The 21,640-nt window shown below is 35.1% G+C and overlaps 1 protein-coding gene across 5 annotated transcripts in view; it reads left to right on the top strand.

The window, feature by feature from the left end:
- The window catches only part of EFCAB3 (EF-hand calcium binding domain 3), a 249,031-nt gene that overhangs the window by 40,082 nt on the left and 187,309 nt on the right, over positions 1–21,640 (top strand). For all 5 annotated transcript variants that reach the window (XM_047708870.1, XM_047708871.1, XM_047708868.1 and 2 more), the window contains 8 exons: positions 5,590–5,643; positions 6,300–6,404; positions 6,994–7,047; positions 8,159–8,263; positions 11,596–11,649; positions 13,248–13,352; positions 15,078–15,131; positions 15,938–16,042. In XM_047708870.1, the coding sequence (XP_047564826.1) occupies positions 5,590–5,643; positions 6,300–6,404; positions 6,994–7,047; positions 8,159–8,263; positions 11,596–11,649; positions 13,248–13,352; positions 15,078–15,131; positions 15,938–16,042 (636 nt within the window). The remainder of the gene's footprint in view (positions 1–5,589; positions 5,644–6,299; positions 6,405–6,993; positions 7,048–8,158; positions 8,264–11,595; positions 11,650–13,247; positions 13,353–15,077; positions 15,132–15,937; positions 16,043–21,640) is intronic.

The following is a 21,640-nucleotide window of genomic DNA, read 5'->3' as shown; positions in this document are numbered from 1 at the left end:
TTGAAATAATTAACCAAAGAAGCCATCCAGGCCTAGGCCTTTCTTTCTGAGAAAATTTCTAATACTTAATCAGTGTTCTTATTTGTTATAAGACTATTCAGATCTGTTTCTTCTTGATTCAGTTTTGGCAATTTGTGTCCTTTTCAGGATCTATTTCATGTAAATTGTTTAATTTCTGGCATAGAGTTAATCATAGTATTCCCTTTATAGCCTTTAACTACTGTAAATTTAGAAGGTTATCCCTTCTTACATTACTAATATTAGTTATCTGTGTCATCTCCCTTTTTCTTGTCAGTCTAGGTTAGGATTTCCCAATTTTTGTGATGTTTGCAAAGACCAAACTTTTGGTTTTATTGATTTTCTCTGTCATTTTTCTATTATCTGTTGCTTTATATCCACTCTAATCTTTATTTTCTTCCTTCTGCTTATCTTTGCTTTGGCTTGCTTTTACTTTCCTAGATTAAGTAAAGCCATAATTATTGATTTGATCTAAGATAGTTATTTAAGATTATAAATTTTACTCTAAGAACCACCTTCACTGCATCCCATACATTTCATTTTCATTCAGATCAAAATATGTTCTAACTTCTCTTGTAATTTCTTCTTTGACCCATGGGTTATTTTGAAATGTGTTGTTTGATTTCAAAATATTTTTGAGTTTCTTAGATTTCCTTTGGTTGTTCATTTCTTTTTTTTTTTTTTAAGATTATTTATTTTGGGGGGAAGGGACAGAAGGAGAGAGAGGATTCCAAGCAGACTCAGGGCTTAATCTCATGACCCCGAGACCATGACCCTGAGATCATGACCTGAGCCAAAATCGAGTCAGAGACTTAATCTTCTGAACCACCCAGGCTTCCCTGGTTGTTCATTTCTAATTTAACTCTGTTATGGTCAGAGAATATACTTGGGATGATATCAGTCCTTTAGATTGCTTTATGATTTAACATACAAAATAATCAAATGCTCTTTAGAGTCTCCAAAAGCTTTTATGAGTTATCCCCTTATAAATAAAGTATTCTATGATCAAAATGTGTGATTTAAACATTTTTAATATAATTTTTAATATAATTCTAACATTTGAGTCATCTCAGGGTTGGCGTGTGTTGGTTACCTTTTCGCTTGGTAATTGATCTCATTTTTCTTAGCTCTTTGTGTGTTAAATAATTCTGAATTATATCCTTAACCTAGTTGACTGTTACGTTGTATAGACCCTGAGTCCTGTAAAATTCCTTGAACAACGTTCACTGTTTTTATTTTAGTAGATAATCATCAACTCACTGAGATTGAGAACACAAATTCCATCTCTCCTTCTCTGGATGATTCCAATCTCAGTTCACTCTTCAAAGCTTTGTTTTACTGCTTTGGGTCTATATCTTGCATGTGCCACTTGGGTTAGTCTGACATGGGCCCTCGTTTAACCCTAATTAAGTTCTCAAAACCTTTGCTATAATACTTTGTGTCTGTCCCATGCATGCACAATTCAAAAGTAAGTCCAAGAATTTGCAGATTCATATATAGAATTAGGGGGTCCCTTTCTCCATTTTTCTCTTCTCTCTGGAATTCCCCCATGTTTTCCAACCTGAAGGGGGGGCTCCTTTTCCAGGTTTCCCTGGCCAGGGGGATGGAGTTTTTTATCAGTTTAGCTTCCTACTCTGCCATGTTGTTCTGAGACTGGGGCTCCACCCTCAGGACAAAGTCATTAGGGAAAAGAGAAAGAAAACCAAAAACAGAAGGCTTACCCCCTTGCCAGTCATTTGTGCAAGTTTTGGTTCTCTTGTGTATTGTAGTGTTGTTGCTTTTCATATTTTCTTCAGAGTTTTTAGTCTAATCATCAGGAAAAATAAGCTGTAGAGAGCTGATAATGTCATGACAGAATCAGAACCAGCCTCCTATTTTGTCATTTAAAAAATATATATTCTTTCACATTTTGATAGGTGCATTAGGATACATCTTGTAATTGTTGTCAATCACATAATAGAGTTATCACATACTTGTCATTGTGTCTGCATATGTGAACTTGCTTTTAGGTCATCATTGTGGCATATTACCACTTTAAGTTGTGTACTGTCGGTACCACATGTGTTGAGTTTAATTGCTGTTTAAAAACACATAAAAAAAAAAGTCTCCAAAATTTTGCGCTATGGTTAACAATTGAACAGAAAGTTTTATATATAGGAAAAGTATGGAAATAGTGGAAAGGTATAAAATTGTTATTAGTGAATAAAACAATGTATCATTGGAAGAATGATCACAATTCCATTTTTCCAAATTTTATTGCAAAGCTATAATGAAATACTTTTTGGACCTAAGGAAGGAACATGCCCACAAGTAGAGAATCTCTATTACCTGTTGTTAATGATACATATGCAGAAGAACTTCCTGTGATACACTATATACTGCTGTTGAGGCAAAAGAAACTGCCAAATCCTTCAAAATAAGTGGAACAAAATTCAAAGCAATGGAAGGATGGGCATCAAACAGCAACTTGTCAAAATTTCTTATTAACTTTAATTGCACCAAAAAGAATGAAATACCTAGGAATAAACTTAACCAAAGAGGTAAAATATGCTTGGAAAAACTATGGAACATTGGTGAAAGAATTTGAAGATGACACAAAAAAATGGAAAGATATTCCACACTCAGGGATTGGAAGAACAAAATTGTTAAAATGTCCATACTACCCAAAGCAACCTACAAATCCAGTGCAATCCTTATCATGATACCAATAGCATGTTCTACAAAACTAGGACAAATAATCCTAAATTGCATAGAACCACAAAAGACATAAATAACATAAAGACATAAAATAATCTCAAGAAAGAAAAACAAAGCTGGAGATATCACAATTCCATTTTTCAAGGTATACTATAAAGCTATAGTCATCAAAACAGTATGGTACTGGCACAAAATAGACACGTGGCTCAATGGAACAGAATAGGGAGCCCAGAAATAAACCCATGATGATATGGTTAATTAATCTATGAAAAAGGAGACAAGAATATACAATGTGCAATGAATAGTCTTTTCAACAAATGGTGTTGAGGAAATTGGACAGATTGAAACTAGACCACTTTCTAATACCATACACAAAAATAAACTCAAAATGGATTAAAAACCAAGGAGCCTGGGTAGTTCAGTCAATTAAGTGTCTGCCGGTGGCTCAGGTCATGATCCCAGGGTCCTGGGGTAGAGCCTGCATCAAGCTCCCTGCTCAGCATGGAGTCTGCTTACCCCTCTCCCTTGCCCTTCCCCCCCGTTCATGCTCTCTCTCTCACTGCCTCTCTCTCTCTCTCTCTCTCTCAAATAAATAAAATCTTCTTAAAAATGGATTAAAACCTAAATATGAAACCTAAAATGATAAAAATCCTAGAAGAGAACACAGGTGGTAATCTCTCAGACATCTCTCGGACATAAGCCATAGCAGTATTTTTCTAGATATGTCTTCTAAGGCAAGGAAAACAAAAGCAAAAATAAACTATTAGGACTACACCAAAATAAAAGGCTTTTGCATAGTGAAGGAAACCATCAATGAAATAAAAAGCCAACCTACCAAATGGGAGAGGATATTTGCAAATGATATATCCAATAAGGGGTTAGCATCCAAAGTATATAAAGAAGTTTTACAACTCAACACCAAAAAAAACAATATAATGGCAGAGGATCTGAAAAGACACTTTCCCAAAGAAGATATAAGATAGCCAACAGACCCATGAAAAGGTCCTCAGTATCACTCATCATCAGAGAAATGCAAATCAAAACCACAGTGAAATATCTCACACTTGTCAGAATGGCTAAAATAAAAAACCTAAGAAATAATAAGTGTTGGTGAGGTCGTAGAGGAAAAGGAACTCTCACGCACCATTGGTGGGAATATAAATTGATATAGCTACTGTGGAAAACAATATGGAGGTTCCTCAAGAAATTATAAATAGAAATACTATAATAATAATAATATAATAAATCCAATAATTCTACTATTGGGTATTTACCCAAAGAAAATGAAAATGCTAATTCAAAAAGATCTTTGCACCAGTGATTCTGAGTTGAAAAGATGAACAGCAATTAAAAAGAATTAAGCTCTAAATATGAATTTATAGTAATTGCTAGTTTATTTCACATATTCTTATGTTTGCATAAGAGTATTTTAAAAATCTGTTTGAATCTAAACATCATTCAATAAATATAAATTAAACATTCTAAATGATAAGGAAAAAAGTAAGTAAATTTCCAGGCCTAGATGATTTTCATATTCTTATTGCAGTTTTTCATCTATCTTTTGAAGTAGGACACATGTATATTTAAAATACTTTGCTTAAAAATAACAGATAATTTAATTTAATTTGTTATATAGGGAAAAGGAAAATTAGTATGTGGCGTGTATGGGGAAACTTCAGGCAATTGGAACAGGAGTCTTCCATAACTGTACACTTTCTCTGAATTTTATTTACTCAGCATACCAGTTTTTCTAAACTCTGAAGTAATGGTAGAAAGTATACTTTAATCATCTTTGTACCCTGGTGACCTAACATATTTCAAATATTAGGTATGTAACTTGAGGGAAATGGCTCTTTTCTGACAACTTTGCTTATCTCCACATAGGCCACATAAATACATCTCAAGGCAAATCTAACCTAAGTCTTAGTTGAAAGCTTCATGATTCCTCGCAGAATGAGGGGAGGTAAGCAGCCTCGTGAGGAGCCGCCACCAGTTTCTCTATTGGCTTCCCTATCTGCAGGAGACTGTTACAAGTTCATTTCTCACCCATCTGCCTAGTTTCTGTTGAACACAGACTTTCCATCTCTCTCCCTTAGGGTACAGCTGCAGGGTTCTGTGTAAGTCCATAGAACTAGTTGGTTACAGTTTTAAGGGAGCTCCTCAGCAGTGAAACAACTCATTGTATGTTCCAGTCATTTGGCCCAGCTGGTTCAGTGCTGTATCCTGGGACTACAGAGGCAAGGCTCGACCCTGTGCTGATCTTGCTTCTAGTTTATAAGTAACTGTCTAAACCCATTTATGCTTATTGTCTCATTACCATCAAAATCTGTGGAAATGTGGCAAGCCAAACTAGGAGCTTCAGTGATGACTTTTGTGACCCTGTTAAACACCACACCACACCATTAATAGGGACTTGTCAGTGACTAAATACATAGTGACTAAATAAATAAAAGTATTGGAAAATAAAAAAGGAAGGGAAATTTACCTATATGAGATGAATAAAGTCTTTAACAGTTTCTTTATAGGTTTTTTATGTGTCACAAATAACATCCTTTTGGGTTTTTCAACCATTTAAAAATGTAAAGATTCTTAGCTCATGGACCATAAAATAAGTGGTAAAAAAAAAGATATATGGACCTTAAAAAAAAAAAAAGATGGTGGGCTGGATTTGGCCAGTGTTCCATAGTTTACTTGTCTCTGATAGGGAATACAGCATGTGTTCTATTATAGAAGTTCTGAAAACCAGGATTTGTAAGTTGAAGATTAACATAGGGCACAATGAGAAAAAGTAGACTTTCACAATATAGGGGTTTCATACATTGTTTCTCTGAGCCTGGGTCACTTTATTATTCTTATTTTTACCTTTTCTTATAGGTAATGAGAAGGTTGATTTTGATAAGTTGATGTATGGTGTGAAAGCTCTTACAGGTGAGAAGTTGATATTAGCCTAAGAGTATAAATTTTTCTCAAAATTATATTCTAAAGATTTTTTTACTACTTGTTTTTTCTACCATTTCATCTTTCATCTGATAGAATTTTTTAAATCTAATTTCTTAGAGTTGGGCTTTTCCTCATCTATATTTTAGTAATAAAATTTCAGTTCTGTGTCTTGGTAGCAAATTCTTTGTTTTTTGAACTTGACATTATCGCTTTTCCTATGTTGGGGGAAAATGTTCTAGATCAAATCAATGAATAGTAAAGTAAAGCCCTAATAAAGATATAGGTGATTATATTATTTAAAGATGATCAGAAACATTGTCTAATCTGATGACAGAATTATTTGGATCAATCCTAATAAAATTCTAATTCACTAGAAAAATATGTAAACCTTCTTTTCTTGTGTTGATAGTCCACACTTTTTGTAATTATTATTTTATCTCCATTAATAGAACGTGGGTCATTTTAGTAGTGTTAAGGGAAGGGATTTATTTGCATGAATGCTACTGGTTAGGTAATTAGATATGTCTACTCTGCCTTCATCAAGCAGTGCAGTTCACGTGAACAGGCTCAGATGATTTTTTTTCACACTTTGAAATTAGGTCATCCTTAAAGTTCTTATCTGATAACATCTTGTGTTTTTGAAGGAGGGGAGATTGATGCCAGTGATGTGGGAGACAGTCTAGGAAACATGGGACTAGAGCTCACAAAAAAGGAATTGTTGACGCTGCTGAAAAATCTACCAATAACTGGTAAGAATTTCAAATACTCGTATAGACTTTAAGGGAACTTACATATTTGTAAAAAGTTTAAACATTGTCTTTATTTGATCATGGAAGAAAGAATATGTATCTTGAAATATTAAGCATGACCTTATTCTGCCTCAGAATCAAGAAGTTCCATTTCAGTTTAGGAATCACAAATACAGCAGTCATGGATCCTGCCATTAAGGGAAAAAAATTCATATCGTCACTTTTGAGTCCACTGAGAGGCAAAAAAACATTGAACTGTGAATATGAGAAACAGAAAGTATGCACTAAGAGGTAAAGAAGGATAAGTCAAAGCGAGAAATGAAAAAGAATGTGTTTCATTAGCCAAGAGTAGCTGCCTCTACTGCTCATGATTAGGTGGAATGTCTGCATTGTGAATCCTCTTTATTTCTTGATTTCCTTGTTTTAGAGTAAACTGGGTATTTCTAGTGTAAGTAATCATATATGTGCTGCCAAAGTGAGCACTCTAGTGTAATTAACCAAATATATCTTCTTAAAATTCTAGCTCTTATATTTTTATCTCAGTGAATTTCTACATAATTTGTGACCCTAATTGTGCAATTTCTTACAGCAGATGGAAAGATCTATCAAAATAGGCTAATGGATGCTGTTAAGTCTCTTAGAGGTGGGTAAGAATTGTGAGAAAATACAGATAGATCTGAAATCTGTCAAGTGTTTTATTTCCACTCTTTCCTAGTCACTAGATTTTGGATATAACTGGGCATCTATATTGATCTTATACTCCTTCCTAAGACTGTAATTTGCTATTGTATTTTTACTTTCGTGTGCTAGGAAGAAGTCTCATACTTCTTAGGGAATTTTTTGAACTCAGAGGAAAAAAATGAATGAAGCCTGTCTGTAATTTTATTAAATTAAGTAATGATTCAGTTATGCAGGTAATCTGGTCATTAGTAGAAATAAGCTGGAGTTTTAGCTAACAAAAGTAAACTTCACTTATTGGTTAAAAAAATACAAAAGTTGTCTCCCTATGACTCTAATACTGAATTGGCTTTACAGTAATCTCCCCTTATTCATTAGGGATGTGTTCTAAGAGCTCCAGTGGATGCCTGAAACCATGAATAGTACTGCACCCCATATTATACTCTGTTTTTCCTATACAAATATTCCTCTGATAAAATTTAATTTATAAATTAAGTGCAGTAAGAGATTAACAATAGTAACTAATAATAAAATAGAACAGTTATAATAATATACTATAATAAAAGTTATATGAATGTGGTCTCTGTCTCCTTCTAAATAGCTTATAGTACTGTGTGCTCATCCTTCTTTTTGTGATGATGTGAGGCGGTAAAATGCCTACAATGATGAGATGAGAGGACGTGAATGACATAGGCATTGTGATGTATCATTAGGCTACTATGGACCTTCTGATGACAGGTCAGGAAGATATCTGCTTCCAGACCATGGTTGACAGTGTATAACTGTGGAAAGCTAAACTGCAGATAAGAGGGGGGGAGACTACTGTAACCTTCAAATTAATTAATTTTCCCCTTTAAAACTTTATGCCATGTAGCTTAGTCCTTGGAACCAGATTTATTTGAAGAGGTTTTAATTATTATGCCTGTTATTGATTTTTGTTATCAGTTTATCAGACTTACTGACCCTTGGGTCTTACTCCCTTATGCTAAAGGGTTAATCATAATACATAAGAATTAGTAGTTTTGTCACTTTTTGGATTCCTTAAATTTTGTCTATATACATGTCTCTTTCCCAAGGAGGAATGGTTGATGTCAACAAGCTGGACACAGTTCTGGGAAATATGGGCATGAGCCTCATAGAAGAGGAACTTAAAGATCTGACACAGAATCTTCCAGAAAATGGTAAATATGTAAACATCACTGTGCTCCACAAGAGCACAGGAAAGTGTGTATTTTTTTTTTTTTTTTACAAAAACCCCAGAGTATGATTATTTGGAATCAAAGAGCCCTTTTGGAAAAGTTACAAGAAAAAATAGGCTTAATGTAAGAATCTTTTCTCCCATCAGTCTCATCAACTTCATGACAGCTTTTTGCACTGTGGAGCTGGGCTCAGGGAAATTCCCAGGGCAGAGAAAAAGAATAAATCAGAAAAGAGGAAACAGTAAAAGAAATAAAGTAAGAGGAAGATGAAGAGGGATGGAAGTAGGATATAATGAGGAATAGAAGGAAGAAACTATAATCATTGAAAATTATTAAAGTGCCAATAGGAATTTTCTTAAGTAAATTTTCTTAAGTAGCTATTCAAAATAGAAAGTTAAAAGGAACAAGGAGTAATGAACAGGACTGCTCCTCCACCACAGATGGCAGCTACTGCAGAGGAAAGCCATTGTGGTGACACTAGGAAGTATGTCATGTTTCTCCTATTCCTGGCACTGTGGAGTCCCACATCTCTGAGCAAGTCTCCATGAGTCTATGTAATGTTCAGGAGCTTGAAATCCCAGTTGAAAGATGGAAACAGTGAGACTTTTCCTAACCTCTCTATTCATATTTCAGAATTGATGAACAAGGTGTATGTAATTTTTGTTGGCTTATTTTCTTCGTAACCTGCCATTTGTTTGATCCCAGGAAACAGACCTGTAACAGAGATTTATATGCAAGAGGTTTCTTGGGGAATACTCTTAGGACAATACCTATAAGAGAGTGAGGGAAGCAGGATTGGGCAGTATGGTTGCTACAGAAGCCTCTGCTGATCCCACAGGGGTTGGGCCTTTGTGCCTGTACCAACCAGTCATTGGATGTAGGCTGTTCTCTGAGAGGGGACATAATCTTAGGTGAGGCAGCTCCTCTGATGTTGATGGTGAGCCTCAGACAGTGAATGATCATTCAGAGACACATCAGTACATTGGTTAAAGACACAGACTCTTTAGCCAGACAGACTAGGTTTGAATTGTGACCCTTCTGCTTAAAATTTGTGTCCTCTTACTGTTTCTATGCCTTAGTTTTTTCATCTATGAAAGGGTTATATTAGTACCACCTACTTAATAAGAGTTTTTTATAAGGATTAAATCAGGCCAGTTCCTGGCACATAATAGTGTTCAATGAAGTTGCTTATGATTATCATCATCTGTTATTATTATAATCATTACTATTGTTATTAAGTCCCTCTAAAAGCTTATGGGATTATATTTGCAAACCTTTGCAAAATGTTTACTTGATATGAGTCATTTAGAAAAACTTTGAGTAGGACCCAATACTAAAGTAAGAACAAACCTTTCTCTTGACATTTACATCAATCTATGTTAGTGTTTTCTTATACTGTGAAGTCTACACATTGCTGAGAATGTCACCAGGATTGGTGTAGGGCCAGGAGGGAGGCAAGGAAGGAGAAAAAAATGTGGAAAGAGGGTGCAGAGTCCAGGACCTGTGACTGGAATGTAAGAGAATTTAAAAGGGTCAAATGGAAATAAATAAGGGAGAAACACAGAAAGCCCTAATTGGTATAATAATGATTAAAATTTCACACAAGATTGCTTTAAATTTGCAGAGACCATGTTCCCCCAGCTATTTACAATACAGAGAAAGAGATATTATGTCACCTTTTTTGTTCCCTCATAGACACTTGTCACAGAGCAAAGTTATCCGTAATTTGGGCCAGCGTGTTTGACATGTTCTCCCTTCTTGAAGGCTTTAGGGATTCCCATGGGTGTTATATGCCACTCATGAGTCATTGAAAACTACATCAAAACCAAATGATAATACTGTATGTTGGCTAATTGAATGTAATTTTTTAAAAAAGAAACAAGCTCTGGTTTTTAAGAAATGTTAAATAAAGTTGAAGTGTGACTGTTCACAAAGCAATTCCTTTCCAGAAGGGCAAGAACTAGAATATGTTAACCTTAGAAGATTCCAATAAGGCCAAGAAATAGCTCCCCTAGAACATTTCCTACCTAGCTACTCCCATTGGGCAAGTCAGTTTTTTCTCACCTTATTCTGATGGTGTTCAGTGGCATCTTTGCCATTTCTACTTACCATTTGTCAGAGATAAGCTCCTTATAGCAGACATTTTGTTAAATTACTTTTGATCTTCCATTATTTTTGATCCACTAGTGCAACATGTGTATTTTGTTTCCTTATTTTGTTTGTGGCTTGAATTTACACTGATATAGAGAAACATTGTTCTAGATGTGAGCCAATCAACTTTTGCCTTGAAGACCTTCTTTCGGCTCAAAGTGCCTGTGTGAGATCATGGTAGATTTTTGTATTGCCCTTATTAGTTATATTTTCTCAATAATGTAGTTCACGTTTCACTAATTTTGTCTTCTGCTGTTAGTCAAACAATAGTGCAAAATAAAGGTGCAAAAGTGTTTTTGCTGCTTTTCTTTCTAGGAATACAATAGAGTTGAAATTCTGACTTAGTGAGCTAATTCTAAGTAATGTTTCCACTTTCTTGTCCATTTAAAAAATTGATATAGGGGCAGCTGGTGGCTCAGTTGGTTAAGCATCAAACTCTTGGTTTTGGCTCAAATCATGATCTCAGGGTTATGAAATCGAGCCCCAGCTCAGGCTCCGTGCTCAGTGGGGAGTCTGCTTGAGATTCTCTCTTTCTCCCTCTCCCTTTGCCCCTCCCCACCCACATGCTTACTCACTCTTGTGCTCTCTCTCAAATAAATAAATAAATCTTTAAAAAAAAAGCTAATGCAACAAACCATTGAATATCTATTATATATCTGAAGGCTATAGTTAACCTCTAGTAAATCATTTCTTAAATTTCTTCTTAAATCATTTCTGACTTGCACATATAATTTAAAGGGTTGATGAAGTCTTTTCAGTTTAATTGTAATAATGAATAAATAGTGAGTTGGGCTGGCTTAACATGAATGGAAATTTTCCAAACTTAAAACATTGAAATATTGTAGATATTAACTTTTTTATTTTTTTCCATAATAGCATTGGTAAATAATAATTTTCTAAGATCTAAATGCTTAAAAGCAACTAAGATAGAAGGGATTTCCTTTATATATCATTCTTTTATGACTAAAAGTTTTAATATCTTAAAGGAAAAAAGTTAAAGCCACATTAACTGTGTTTGTGAAGTGTAAAACCTTTCTCTTCACACTAATGAAGGGGGAAAATAGAATAAGATTCTAGAACAGGTAATAATTACTAAATTCTTTTTGGCTCAATTTCTCTTCTCTAGTGTTACATATGAGTATAATTTGTATGTTGTCTTTCAGTTGATGGGAAAGTTGCTATGGAACAGGTTATGAATGCAGTGAAATCTTTCACAGGTTAGTGATACATTAGTAATAAACTGGGGGCCCCACAGCTTTATAATAGTTTCTGCTTTTCTGTGGTGTTTTTCCAATATCCTGCCACTAGATCCAATAGAAAGTTTTAATCTTAGATTATGTAAATTTAAGTTTGGCAAAAGGAAGTAAAAGTAAAACAATACAAAAAAATACCTACAAGACTAAATCTTGGTAAGATCCTGCATTCTATAGAGTTTTACTTCCTAATAAAATGTTTCCCTGTGTGAAAACAGTGAACAAAACCAAAAGACAACTGACAGAATGGGAGAAGATATTTGCAAATGACATATCAGATAAAGGGCTAGTGTCCAAAATCTATAAAGAACTTAGCAAACTCAACACCCAAAGAACAAATAATCCAATCAAGAAATGGGCAGAGGACATGAACAGACATTTCTGCAAAGAAGACATCCAGATGGCCAACAGACACATGAAAAAGTGCTCCATATCACTCGGCATCAGGGAAATACAAATCAAAACCACCATGAGATATCACCTCACACCAGTCAGAATGGCTAAAATTAACAAGTCAGGAAATGACAGATGCTGGCGAGGATGCGGAGAAAGGGGAACCCTCCTACACTGTTGGTGGGAATGCAAGCTGGTGCAACCACTCTGGAAAACAGCATGGAGGTTCCTCAAAATGTTGAAAATAGAACTACCCTATGACCCAGCAATTGCACTGCTGGGTATTTACCCTAAAGATACAAACGTAGTGATCCGAAGGGGCACGTGCACCCGAATGTTTATAGCAGCAATGTCTACAATAGCCAAACTATGGAAAGAACCTAGATGTCCATCAACAGACGAATGGATAAAGAAGATGTGGTATATACACAATGGAATACTATGCAGCCATCAAAAGAAATGAAATCTTGCCATTTGCGACGACGTGGATGGAACTAGAGGGTATCATGCTTAGCGAAATAAGTCAATCGGAGAAAGACAACTATCATATGATCTCCCTGATATGAGGGAGAGGAGATGCAACATGGGGGGTTGAGGGGGTAGGAGAAGAATAAATGTAACAAGATGGGATTGGGAGGGAGACAAACCATAAGTGACTCTTAATCTCACAAAACAAACTGAGGGTTGATGGGGGGAGGGGGTTGGGAGGGGGGGTGGGGTTATGGATATTGGGCAGGGTATGTGCTATGGTGAGTACTGTGAAGTGTGTAAACCTGGCGATTCGCAGACCTGTACCCCTGGGGATAAAAATATATGTTTATTAAAAATAAAATAAAAAAAGAATGTTTCCCTGTGTGAAACTTTAAGCAGGCACAGTAAATGGCACTGTGAATTTTCAAAGGATTGAGTTAACATTGTCAACATTTCCATTATTAATAAAATCACATAACACTTTCTTACATTAGCCACCTATGTGGATTAACTTGAACAGTAATAGAAATGAATTTATTTTTCCCCAAAGTTAAAAAGATCCCCTTACCTATTAGTACTGAAAGATCAACTAAGATTTCAATACTATGTAATGAATGAGGACTGTGTTGTGCTTTTGTTATTCAACCTAAAACTTGAGATCATCAATAATATGTATACCTATCTCTAACTTTTTGAAGGTGAAAAGGTTGATTTGGATAACTTGGAAAATGTACTGAAAAATATGGGGATTGAACTCACTGATCCTGAATATACAAAGCTGGTGAAAGCACTGCCCGTTAGTGGTAAGCCTAAAAAAATGCAGCCAGAACCTTAACTAGATTCTGTACAAGCCTGAGAGCAAAAGCCTAAAGCTTTAGAATTTAATGCCTAAGGACTACTAGAAAATAGAAACCTTGGGTTATTTTTAAAAACCTGTCAGCCAGGTTGTTTTACAAAGTGAATGTTTTGTACTCTCCAAAAATGTGAAAATCATAAAATACAAAGATTGATGAATTGTCCCACATTAAAGGATATCAAGAGGGAGCACCTGGTTACTCAGTCAATTAAGCATCAGTCTTTGGCTCAGGTCATGATTCCTGCCTTGGGCTCCCTGCTCAATGGGAAGTCTGCTTCTCCCTCACCCTCTGTCCCTCCCCACTGCTTGTGGGGAGTGTGCTTTTGCTTTCTCAAATAAATAAAGTCTTAAAAAAAAAAAAGCCATGACAACTTAATGGTTAATTGTTATAGATGACATCAGTGGAGCAATTGGTGAAATTGAGTAAATTTTGTGCATTAGTTGGGTGTGCTGCACCAATTTTAATCTTTTAATTTGGATAATTATACTGTGGTTGTGTGAGAAGTGTATATATATGTGTGTATATATATGTATGTATATATATTTTTAAATTTTTATTTAAATTCAATTAAATCAACATATACTATATTATTAGTTCCAGAGGTAGAATTTAGTGATACATCAGGTGCATACTTTTTTTAAAGAAAATACACACTAAAGGATTCAGGGGTTAAGGGCATTGTGTCTGCAACTCACAAACATTCAGGAAAAAAATAACATTCACATACAGAAAGGATGACAAAACAAAATGGTAAAATGTTAACACTTGAAAAATCTGGGTGAAGAGCAAAAATTTTTTGTACTATTTTTGCCATTTTCTGTAAGTCTCAAACCATATTAAAATAAAAAGCTACAATTAAAAAATTAATAAAGCTCTGTCAGTGTCATATCGATTTTGGCTTGAGACTCTGAACTCTCCAGTGAAAACCTGCCATGATAAGGTAAGCAATGACCCAAATGTTGCTTTAAAATGATTTTAATATTTTTAGATGGTTGAGTTTTTTGGTTCCTATTATTTTAACTTTTTATTTCTATTTTGACATAATTTCAGACTTACAGAAAAGTCTTAAGAATAGTACAAAGATTCACAAATTTGTTCAGTTTACCCATTTGTTTTATCATTTATTCACACCCTCCCTTTCTCCCCAACACACACACACACACGTGCATGCACACTTTTTTCCTGAATCACTTGCAGAAATATTACCATCAAATACCCAGAAATAATAAATTCACAAGATTTAAAACCTCTGCATCAGAAAAAAAAAAAACACAATTTTAAAAAAGCATTTGTGTCAGGTATGACAAAGACATAATGAAGAGCTTCTTAAGGACCTTTATGGTAAGTAAAAAGACAACCAAATGTAAGAATGGACACTGGACAAGGAACATCAACATGTGTGTGTGTAAATCGGTGTGAAATACCTGAAACACTTTTTTTTACAACCATGTGTATTTCAGCATGATAGAATTCTGCTAAAAATAGTCTTATGAGACAAAGTGTACATTTGTACATTTAAAGATTTCGCATTCCTTTAGTGCTACTTCAAGGTAAAACAATAAAATTCTTGGACAAATTGTTATTCTTTTTGAATATAAGAAATAAATTGTATTCTTATGTATTCCCTTATAAATTTCCTATCATAAACCAGCTCCATTTTTTTTAAAACAGATGATGGAAAGGTGTATCAAAATAGAATATTAGATGCCATGAAGTCTTTAAAAAGTGAGTAAGAATTCTAAGGTATTGTTGTTTTTGTCTGAAATCTTTAGGCTTTGCTAAAGATTTTGAGTCCTGTGTCTCTCTTTATATTTTTAGGCCTTACTTTTGCTTCTTTCCATATATTTTCACTTGACAGAGAAATGGTGTCTGTATTTTTATCTTCATAGGAAATAACATACTTGAAATTTTCCTGATTTTGTTCCAAAATAAATAACTGGTATCTGGATATGTGCAGCAAAATTGAAGTAGAGGATTAGTTTCACTTTCCCATATTAGGAAAGTTGTCCAGCAACGGACAACAGCCAATCTTGGAGTCTGAGCAATGAAATAAATGCTTCTTACTATGTGTTAGGACTATTAGAAATAACGGAAGAGTAGGTGCCAGTTGCCATTAAGTCTGGTAATCTTGTTAAGAACTCCTTTTCTATGTAGATTTGTCACCAATATAGGTTTTAAAGAAATGTATGCAAAAACAATGAATACTGTTACGCTGAAAAGAAATGAAAAAAAAATTAAAAAATTAAATAAGGGACAGAGTATACCTAAAAAAAAAAAAGAAAAAAAAAAAGAAATGTATTCCATTTCCATTGTTCCTACTGACTTTCTTTGTCCTCTTGGACAAGTCAAATGGAAATTATAGTCTTATCAGGAATGTCAGTAACAATCCAAAGATACAAATCATATTTTTTGCTGTCTCTTTTATTATAAATATCTATACATACTCATTAAAAACATCCAAAGGCATGAATGTATTTTTCATGTTTTAGATCATTTAGTTACTCTCCTGTTCCTTTTCTGCCTTTCTTAAGGAGGAAAAGTTGGTATCAACAACCTGATACCTCTTCTGGAAAAAATGGGTATCAAGCTCACAGAAAAAGAACTTGCACAGCTGAGAAAAAATCTACCTGCTGATGGTATGGATAACAGATAACTATTGTCAGTCCCTAAAAGGGACTTTTTTCTGTCTTGTACATGATAATTTCTAACACTAGATTTAGTTAGTGGTATAATAAATGCTCAAAATCCTGGGGAACCCTAAAATGAGGAACAAGGCACAGATGCCTACTGATGTTACTGCCACACAACATTGTTTTAAAAGTTCTAGCTACTTCAGTGAGAAAGTAAGATTAAATAGTATCAGGAAAGACACGATATTATCTTTAAATCAGATGACATGATTATGTGTCTAGGAAACCCAAGAAGCACACAACCTAAAGGAAATCTATTAAAACTATTGAGTCTTCAATAAGACATTTTTGTTCAGGTTGGCTCAACATAAGATAAATGTGCAAAACTTAATTGCTTTCCCTAAGCTCGCAATAAACAAGTAGAAATAGAAATGGGAAAAATATCAAACCATAAAATATCTAGGAATGAATTTTCTAAGAAATAGGCAAACTGAACATAAAAAAGAAGAAATATGATTCATATGAAGAAAACTATAAAATCTTAAATGGAACCTAAAACAAAAAATTAATGTCCTTGAAGCACCAACATACAAGATCAGATATGTTAAATCAGACTCACATGAAACAGAGATCTTATCAAGTATCAAGCTTTACTAAATAATGTCAAGGATAAAAGCAATCAAAAAATCAAAACAGGTCCAAGATGTCAAAGACAGCTCCATAGTTTTCTTCCTTCCCATGTTGGACATACCATTCTGACCCAGAATAGATGAAGTCTCTGTACGAAGACCACAAGGTCGCCTTACACAACAGAAGGATTTAAATTATGAAGCCTCTTCAGAGAGTTCTATAGACTGTGTTACATTTCCAGTGAGCCATGCCTCATAAGTCATGGGCTCTATTTACTGTAGGTTATTCTTAGCGAGAGACTTAATGTTAAGGACATTTCTAACATAAAGCCTCTTCCTATAACAAGTATCATTAGTCTGTTTATCTAGAGGATCATTTGACAAAGATATTAAAGATATTAAAGTCACTTGCCTTCTTTTCTTTCCTCTAAAGGCATTCCCCTCAGTAAGGGAAGTTAATGGATTATAGACCATCTGCTTTAACACTTTCCTCTCAGAAATATTTAATATAGAATATTTAATATAAAATTTTCAGAATCCCAGTGGGGTGTTATCATAAGAACTTAGAAATGATTTAAAAGAACAAATGAAAGAAGAAATTCCCAACTATAGCCAAGAAAATTATGAAAAAAGAAAACTAGAATGGAGATTTGCCTTATCATATATTAGCACTTACTATAAAACTACTATGTAATCAAAACAAAATTTCATTGGCAAGTAATAAATAAACAAATAGATGTAACAAAATAGTTAAAAAAATAGAGCCCAGTAGAATGGCTATCTTGATTCATATTAAAGAATGATTTTAAAATAATATTGGCTGGGGCACCTGGGTGGCTCAGTGGGTTAAGGCCTCTGCCTTCGGCTCAGGTCATGATCCCAGGGTCCTGGGATCGAGCTCCACATCGGGCTCTCTGCTCAGCGGGGAGTCTGCTTCCTCCTCTCTCTCTGCCTGCCTCTCTGCCTACTTGTGATCTCTGTCTGCCAAATAAACAAAGAAAATCTTTAAAAAATAAAAATAAAATAAAATAGTATTGGCTATCTGTCTAAAAGAAAAAAATTAGAAACCGCCTTACATTACAATATAAACAAAAATACTTCCTATGTGAATTGAAGCTCTAAATATAAAATATAAATAAATTAATTTATTGGTAAAAATTGGGGGACTATTTTGTAACATTAAGTTGAGGGAGACTTTCTTAAATAACACAGTTATTCAGAAGTAGGAAAAGAAAAAAAAATCATGAGTTTGTGGGGTTTTTTTAAGATTAAACATATAAAGGAGATCATACAGTATTTGCCTTTCTCTGTTTTATTTCACTTAGCCCTCAAGGTCTATCCATATTATTGCAAATGGTAGATTTTCTTCTTATTTATAACTAAATAATATTCCATTGTATATATACACAACATTTTCTTTATCCATTCATCCACTGATAGATTGCTTAAGTTGTTTCCATGTCTTTGCTGTTGTAAATTATGCTACGTGGATGTGGGGGTGCAGATATCTCTTCAAGATAGTGATTTTGTGGGACGCCTGGGTGGCTCAGTTGGTTGGACCACTGCCTTCGGCTCAGGTCATGATCCCAGAGTCCCGGGATCGAGTCCCACATCGGGCTCCCAGCTCCATGGGGAGTCTGCTTCTCCCTCTGACCTTCTCCTAGCTCATGCTCTCTCTCTCACTGTCTCTCTCTCAAATAAATAAATAAAATCTTTAAAAAAAAAAAGATAGTGATTTTGTTAACTTTGGATGTATACACAGAACTGTAATTGCTGGATCACATGGTAGTTCTGTTTTAATTTTTTGAGGAACCTTCATATATTTCACATTGGCTGTACCAATTTTCTTTTCTTTTTTTTTCTTTAATTTATTTAACAGAGAGAGAGAGAGATCACAAGTAGGCAGAGAGGCAGGCAGAGAGATGGGGGGAAGCAGGCTCCCTGCTGAGCAGAGAGCCTGATGCAGGGCTTTATCCCAGGACCCTGAGATCATGACCTGAGCTGAGGGCAGAGGTTTAACCTACTGAGCCACCCAGGCGCCTGGTTATACCAATTTTCACTTTCACCACAGTACACAAGGTTTCCCTTTTCCCCATGTCCTTGCCAGTACTTGTTATCTCTTGTCTTTTTGATACTAGCCATTCTCACAGGTGTGAGATGATATCTCGCTGTGGTTTTGATTTGCATCTCCCTGATGATTAGTGAGGATGAGCCACTTTCTCGTAGATTTGTTGGCTATTTGAATACCTTCTTTGGGAAAATAACTTTCCAGGTCCTTCACCCATTTTTAAATTGTATTATTTTATTTCTATGCTGTTGAGGTATATCAGTTCCCTATATAGTTTAGATATTAACCTCTTACCAGATACATGGTTTGTAAATATTTTCTTCCATTCTATAGGTTACCTTTTTACTTTGTTGATTGTTTCTTTTGCTGTGCAGAGAAGCTTTTCAGTCTGATGTAGTCCCACTTGTTTATTTTTTTATGTTGTTGCTTGTGCTTTGGTGTCACATCCAAAAAATCATTGCCAAGACCAGCATCAAGGAGCTTTTTCTCAATTTTCCTTGGGAGTTTTATCATTTTCAGGTCTTACATTTAAGTCTTTAGTTCATTTTGAGCTGATTTTTGTAAATGGTCTAAGACATGAGTCTAATCTCATTCTTTAACATGTGAATACCCAGTTTTCCAAGAACCGTTTAATGAAGACACTTCCTTTTCTCCACTAAGTATTCTTAGCTCCCTTGTCAGATATTAGTTGGCCATGTATGTATAAGTTTATATCTAAGCCATTAATTTTCTTTCATTGGTCTAAAGCATGTGTGTTGTATGTCAATACCATACTCTTTTGATTACTATAGATTTGTAATATAGTTTGAAATAAAAAAGTGTGATCCTCCAGCTTTGTTCTTCTTCTGAGGATTGGTTTGTCTTTTGTGGTTCCAAATGAATTTTAGGGTTATGTTTTATATATCTGTCAAAAATGCCATTGGACTCCTGATGAGAATTGCATTGAATTTGTAGGCAGCTTTGGCTTAGTATGGACATTTTAGCATTATTATTTTTTCCAGTCTTTGAACACAGGATATCTTTCCATTTATTGGGTGTCTCTTCCAAAATTATTCCTAAGCCCTTAATTGTTTGTGATGCTATTGTAAATGAGATTGTTTTATTTCTTTTTCTGATAATTCGTTACTAGTGTAGAGAAACACCACTGATTTTTATGTGTTGATTTTGCATCCTGCATCTTTACTGAATTCATTGATTAAATCTAACAAGATTTGTTGGTTTTGGTTGTTTTTTTGTTTTGTTTTGTTTTGTTTTTTAGTCTTTAGGATTATCTGTATCTAAAATCATGTGATCTGCAAATAGAGACAATTTTACTCTTCCTTTCTGGTTCTGATGCCTTTTATTTCTTTTTCTTGCCTAATTTTTCTGGCTAAGACTTAGAGTACTGTGTTGAATAGAAATAGTGGACATGAGCACCTTTGTCTTATTCCTGATTTTAGAGAAAAGGCTTTCAACCTTTCACTACTTAGTATGATGTTAGATGTGGGTTTGTCTACAGATGGCCAGAGCTAATGGCTGGGTTCTTCACTCAGACACTGCTGCAAGAGGAACTGTAGGGTGACCGACACAGCCTCTGGAATGCTCTCAATAGGTTTCCTGGTCAGGTGGGACAGAAGGCTATACTCAGCAATAGGCAGAAGCCATGAATTTGCCTTCTTACCTGGGTGGGGTGGCAGAACAGGCCCCAAGACCAGGGTGGCTTATTGGCTGGGACCCAAATCAGGCAGAGTTCCCAAGCAACCAGCTTGGCTCTGCAGATGGGCAAAGCCACTGTCTAGGATAGCTACTCAGGTACTGCTGCTAGGAGAAACAGTCTGCCAAGATCCAAATTCTGGTTGCTATAAGTTATTCTCCCTTCCCCCATTTCAATCTGATCTCCATTGGTCAAGTCCCACAGATTCCTCCCACATTATCTATGGGACAAGACCCAACTGGGTCTTCCAGGAAGCAATCCACAATTCTGGAGGAGTTAGATGTCCACCTTGGGCTCTCTTTTTCCCAACAGAGAAAATGTAGCTCTGGGAGGCCCTCTCAGTGCAGCACTATACCAGCCTGAGAGAGGGTTAGTACAGTTCGAGTGTAGCCGATTCTCTTACCCTTCAGTCTCTATAGTTCAGGGAGGTGCTTCACCCTTATTCTCATATCCTATATTCTGGGATTTTCATAATGGTGACTTATCTGTGGATACTTGCAAGTGGTCTTTTTGTGAAGACCCAACTGAATTTGGGAACAACCTATGTCACCATCTTGATGACATCACTCTATATTTCAATGCAAATGTAATTTTGCAATGATAAAAGTAATTATAATTTAAAGAAAGTTAAAAGAAAATACAAATCAGTCCACATCATTCCTGAACTTCCCTTCAATGATTCTATATAGCCTAGTAGATGAAGGCTAAGCTTCTTAAAATAGTTTACAAATCCCTCAATAATCTCAGCCCAACCTGACTCTCTTATATCAGCTTTCCTCTTCCAAATCCATACTTTATGGAGGGCACCTATTGCATGGAGCACTGGGTGTGGTGCATAAGCAATGAATTCTGAAACACTGAAAATAAATTTATAAAATAAAATATTTTTTAAAAAATTAAAAAAAATCATACTTTATTCTTCATGTTGGACTGACTATAGTTCTCCATACCTTGCTTATGTATACAATGTATATATTGTGCCTAGGTTTTTGGCAGGTTTTGTTTTGTTTTGTTTTGTTTCTACATTTCTCAGACTCTCTTCCATGTGGAAGGCTCTTTCTACGCATTCCCCTTTCCTTTAGTTAAAGTCTGATATTTTAACTTGTTCATGTACTACATACTCCAAGATACAATCATTTAACACCCTAGTTCCACCCAGTAGTGGTTCCTATATGAGCTGTGGCCCTCATGGTTCCCCATTATCTGACCAATAC

Source organism: Lutra lutra, chromosome 16 (genome assembly GCF_902655055.1).
Source record: "Lutra lutra chromosome 16, mLutLut1.2, whole genome shotgun sequence".
NCBI classification, from domain to species: Eukaryota; Metazoa; Chordata; class Mammalia; order Carnivora; family Mustelidae; genus Lutra; species Lutra lutra.
Note: the sequence above shows the minus strand (reverse complement) of the source record. Positions and strands in the feature narration are given on the sequence as shown.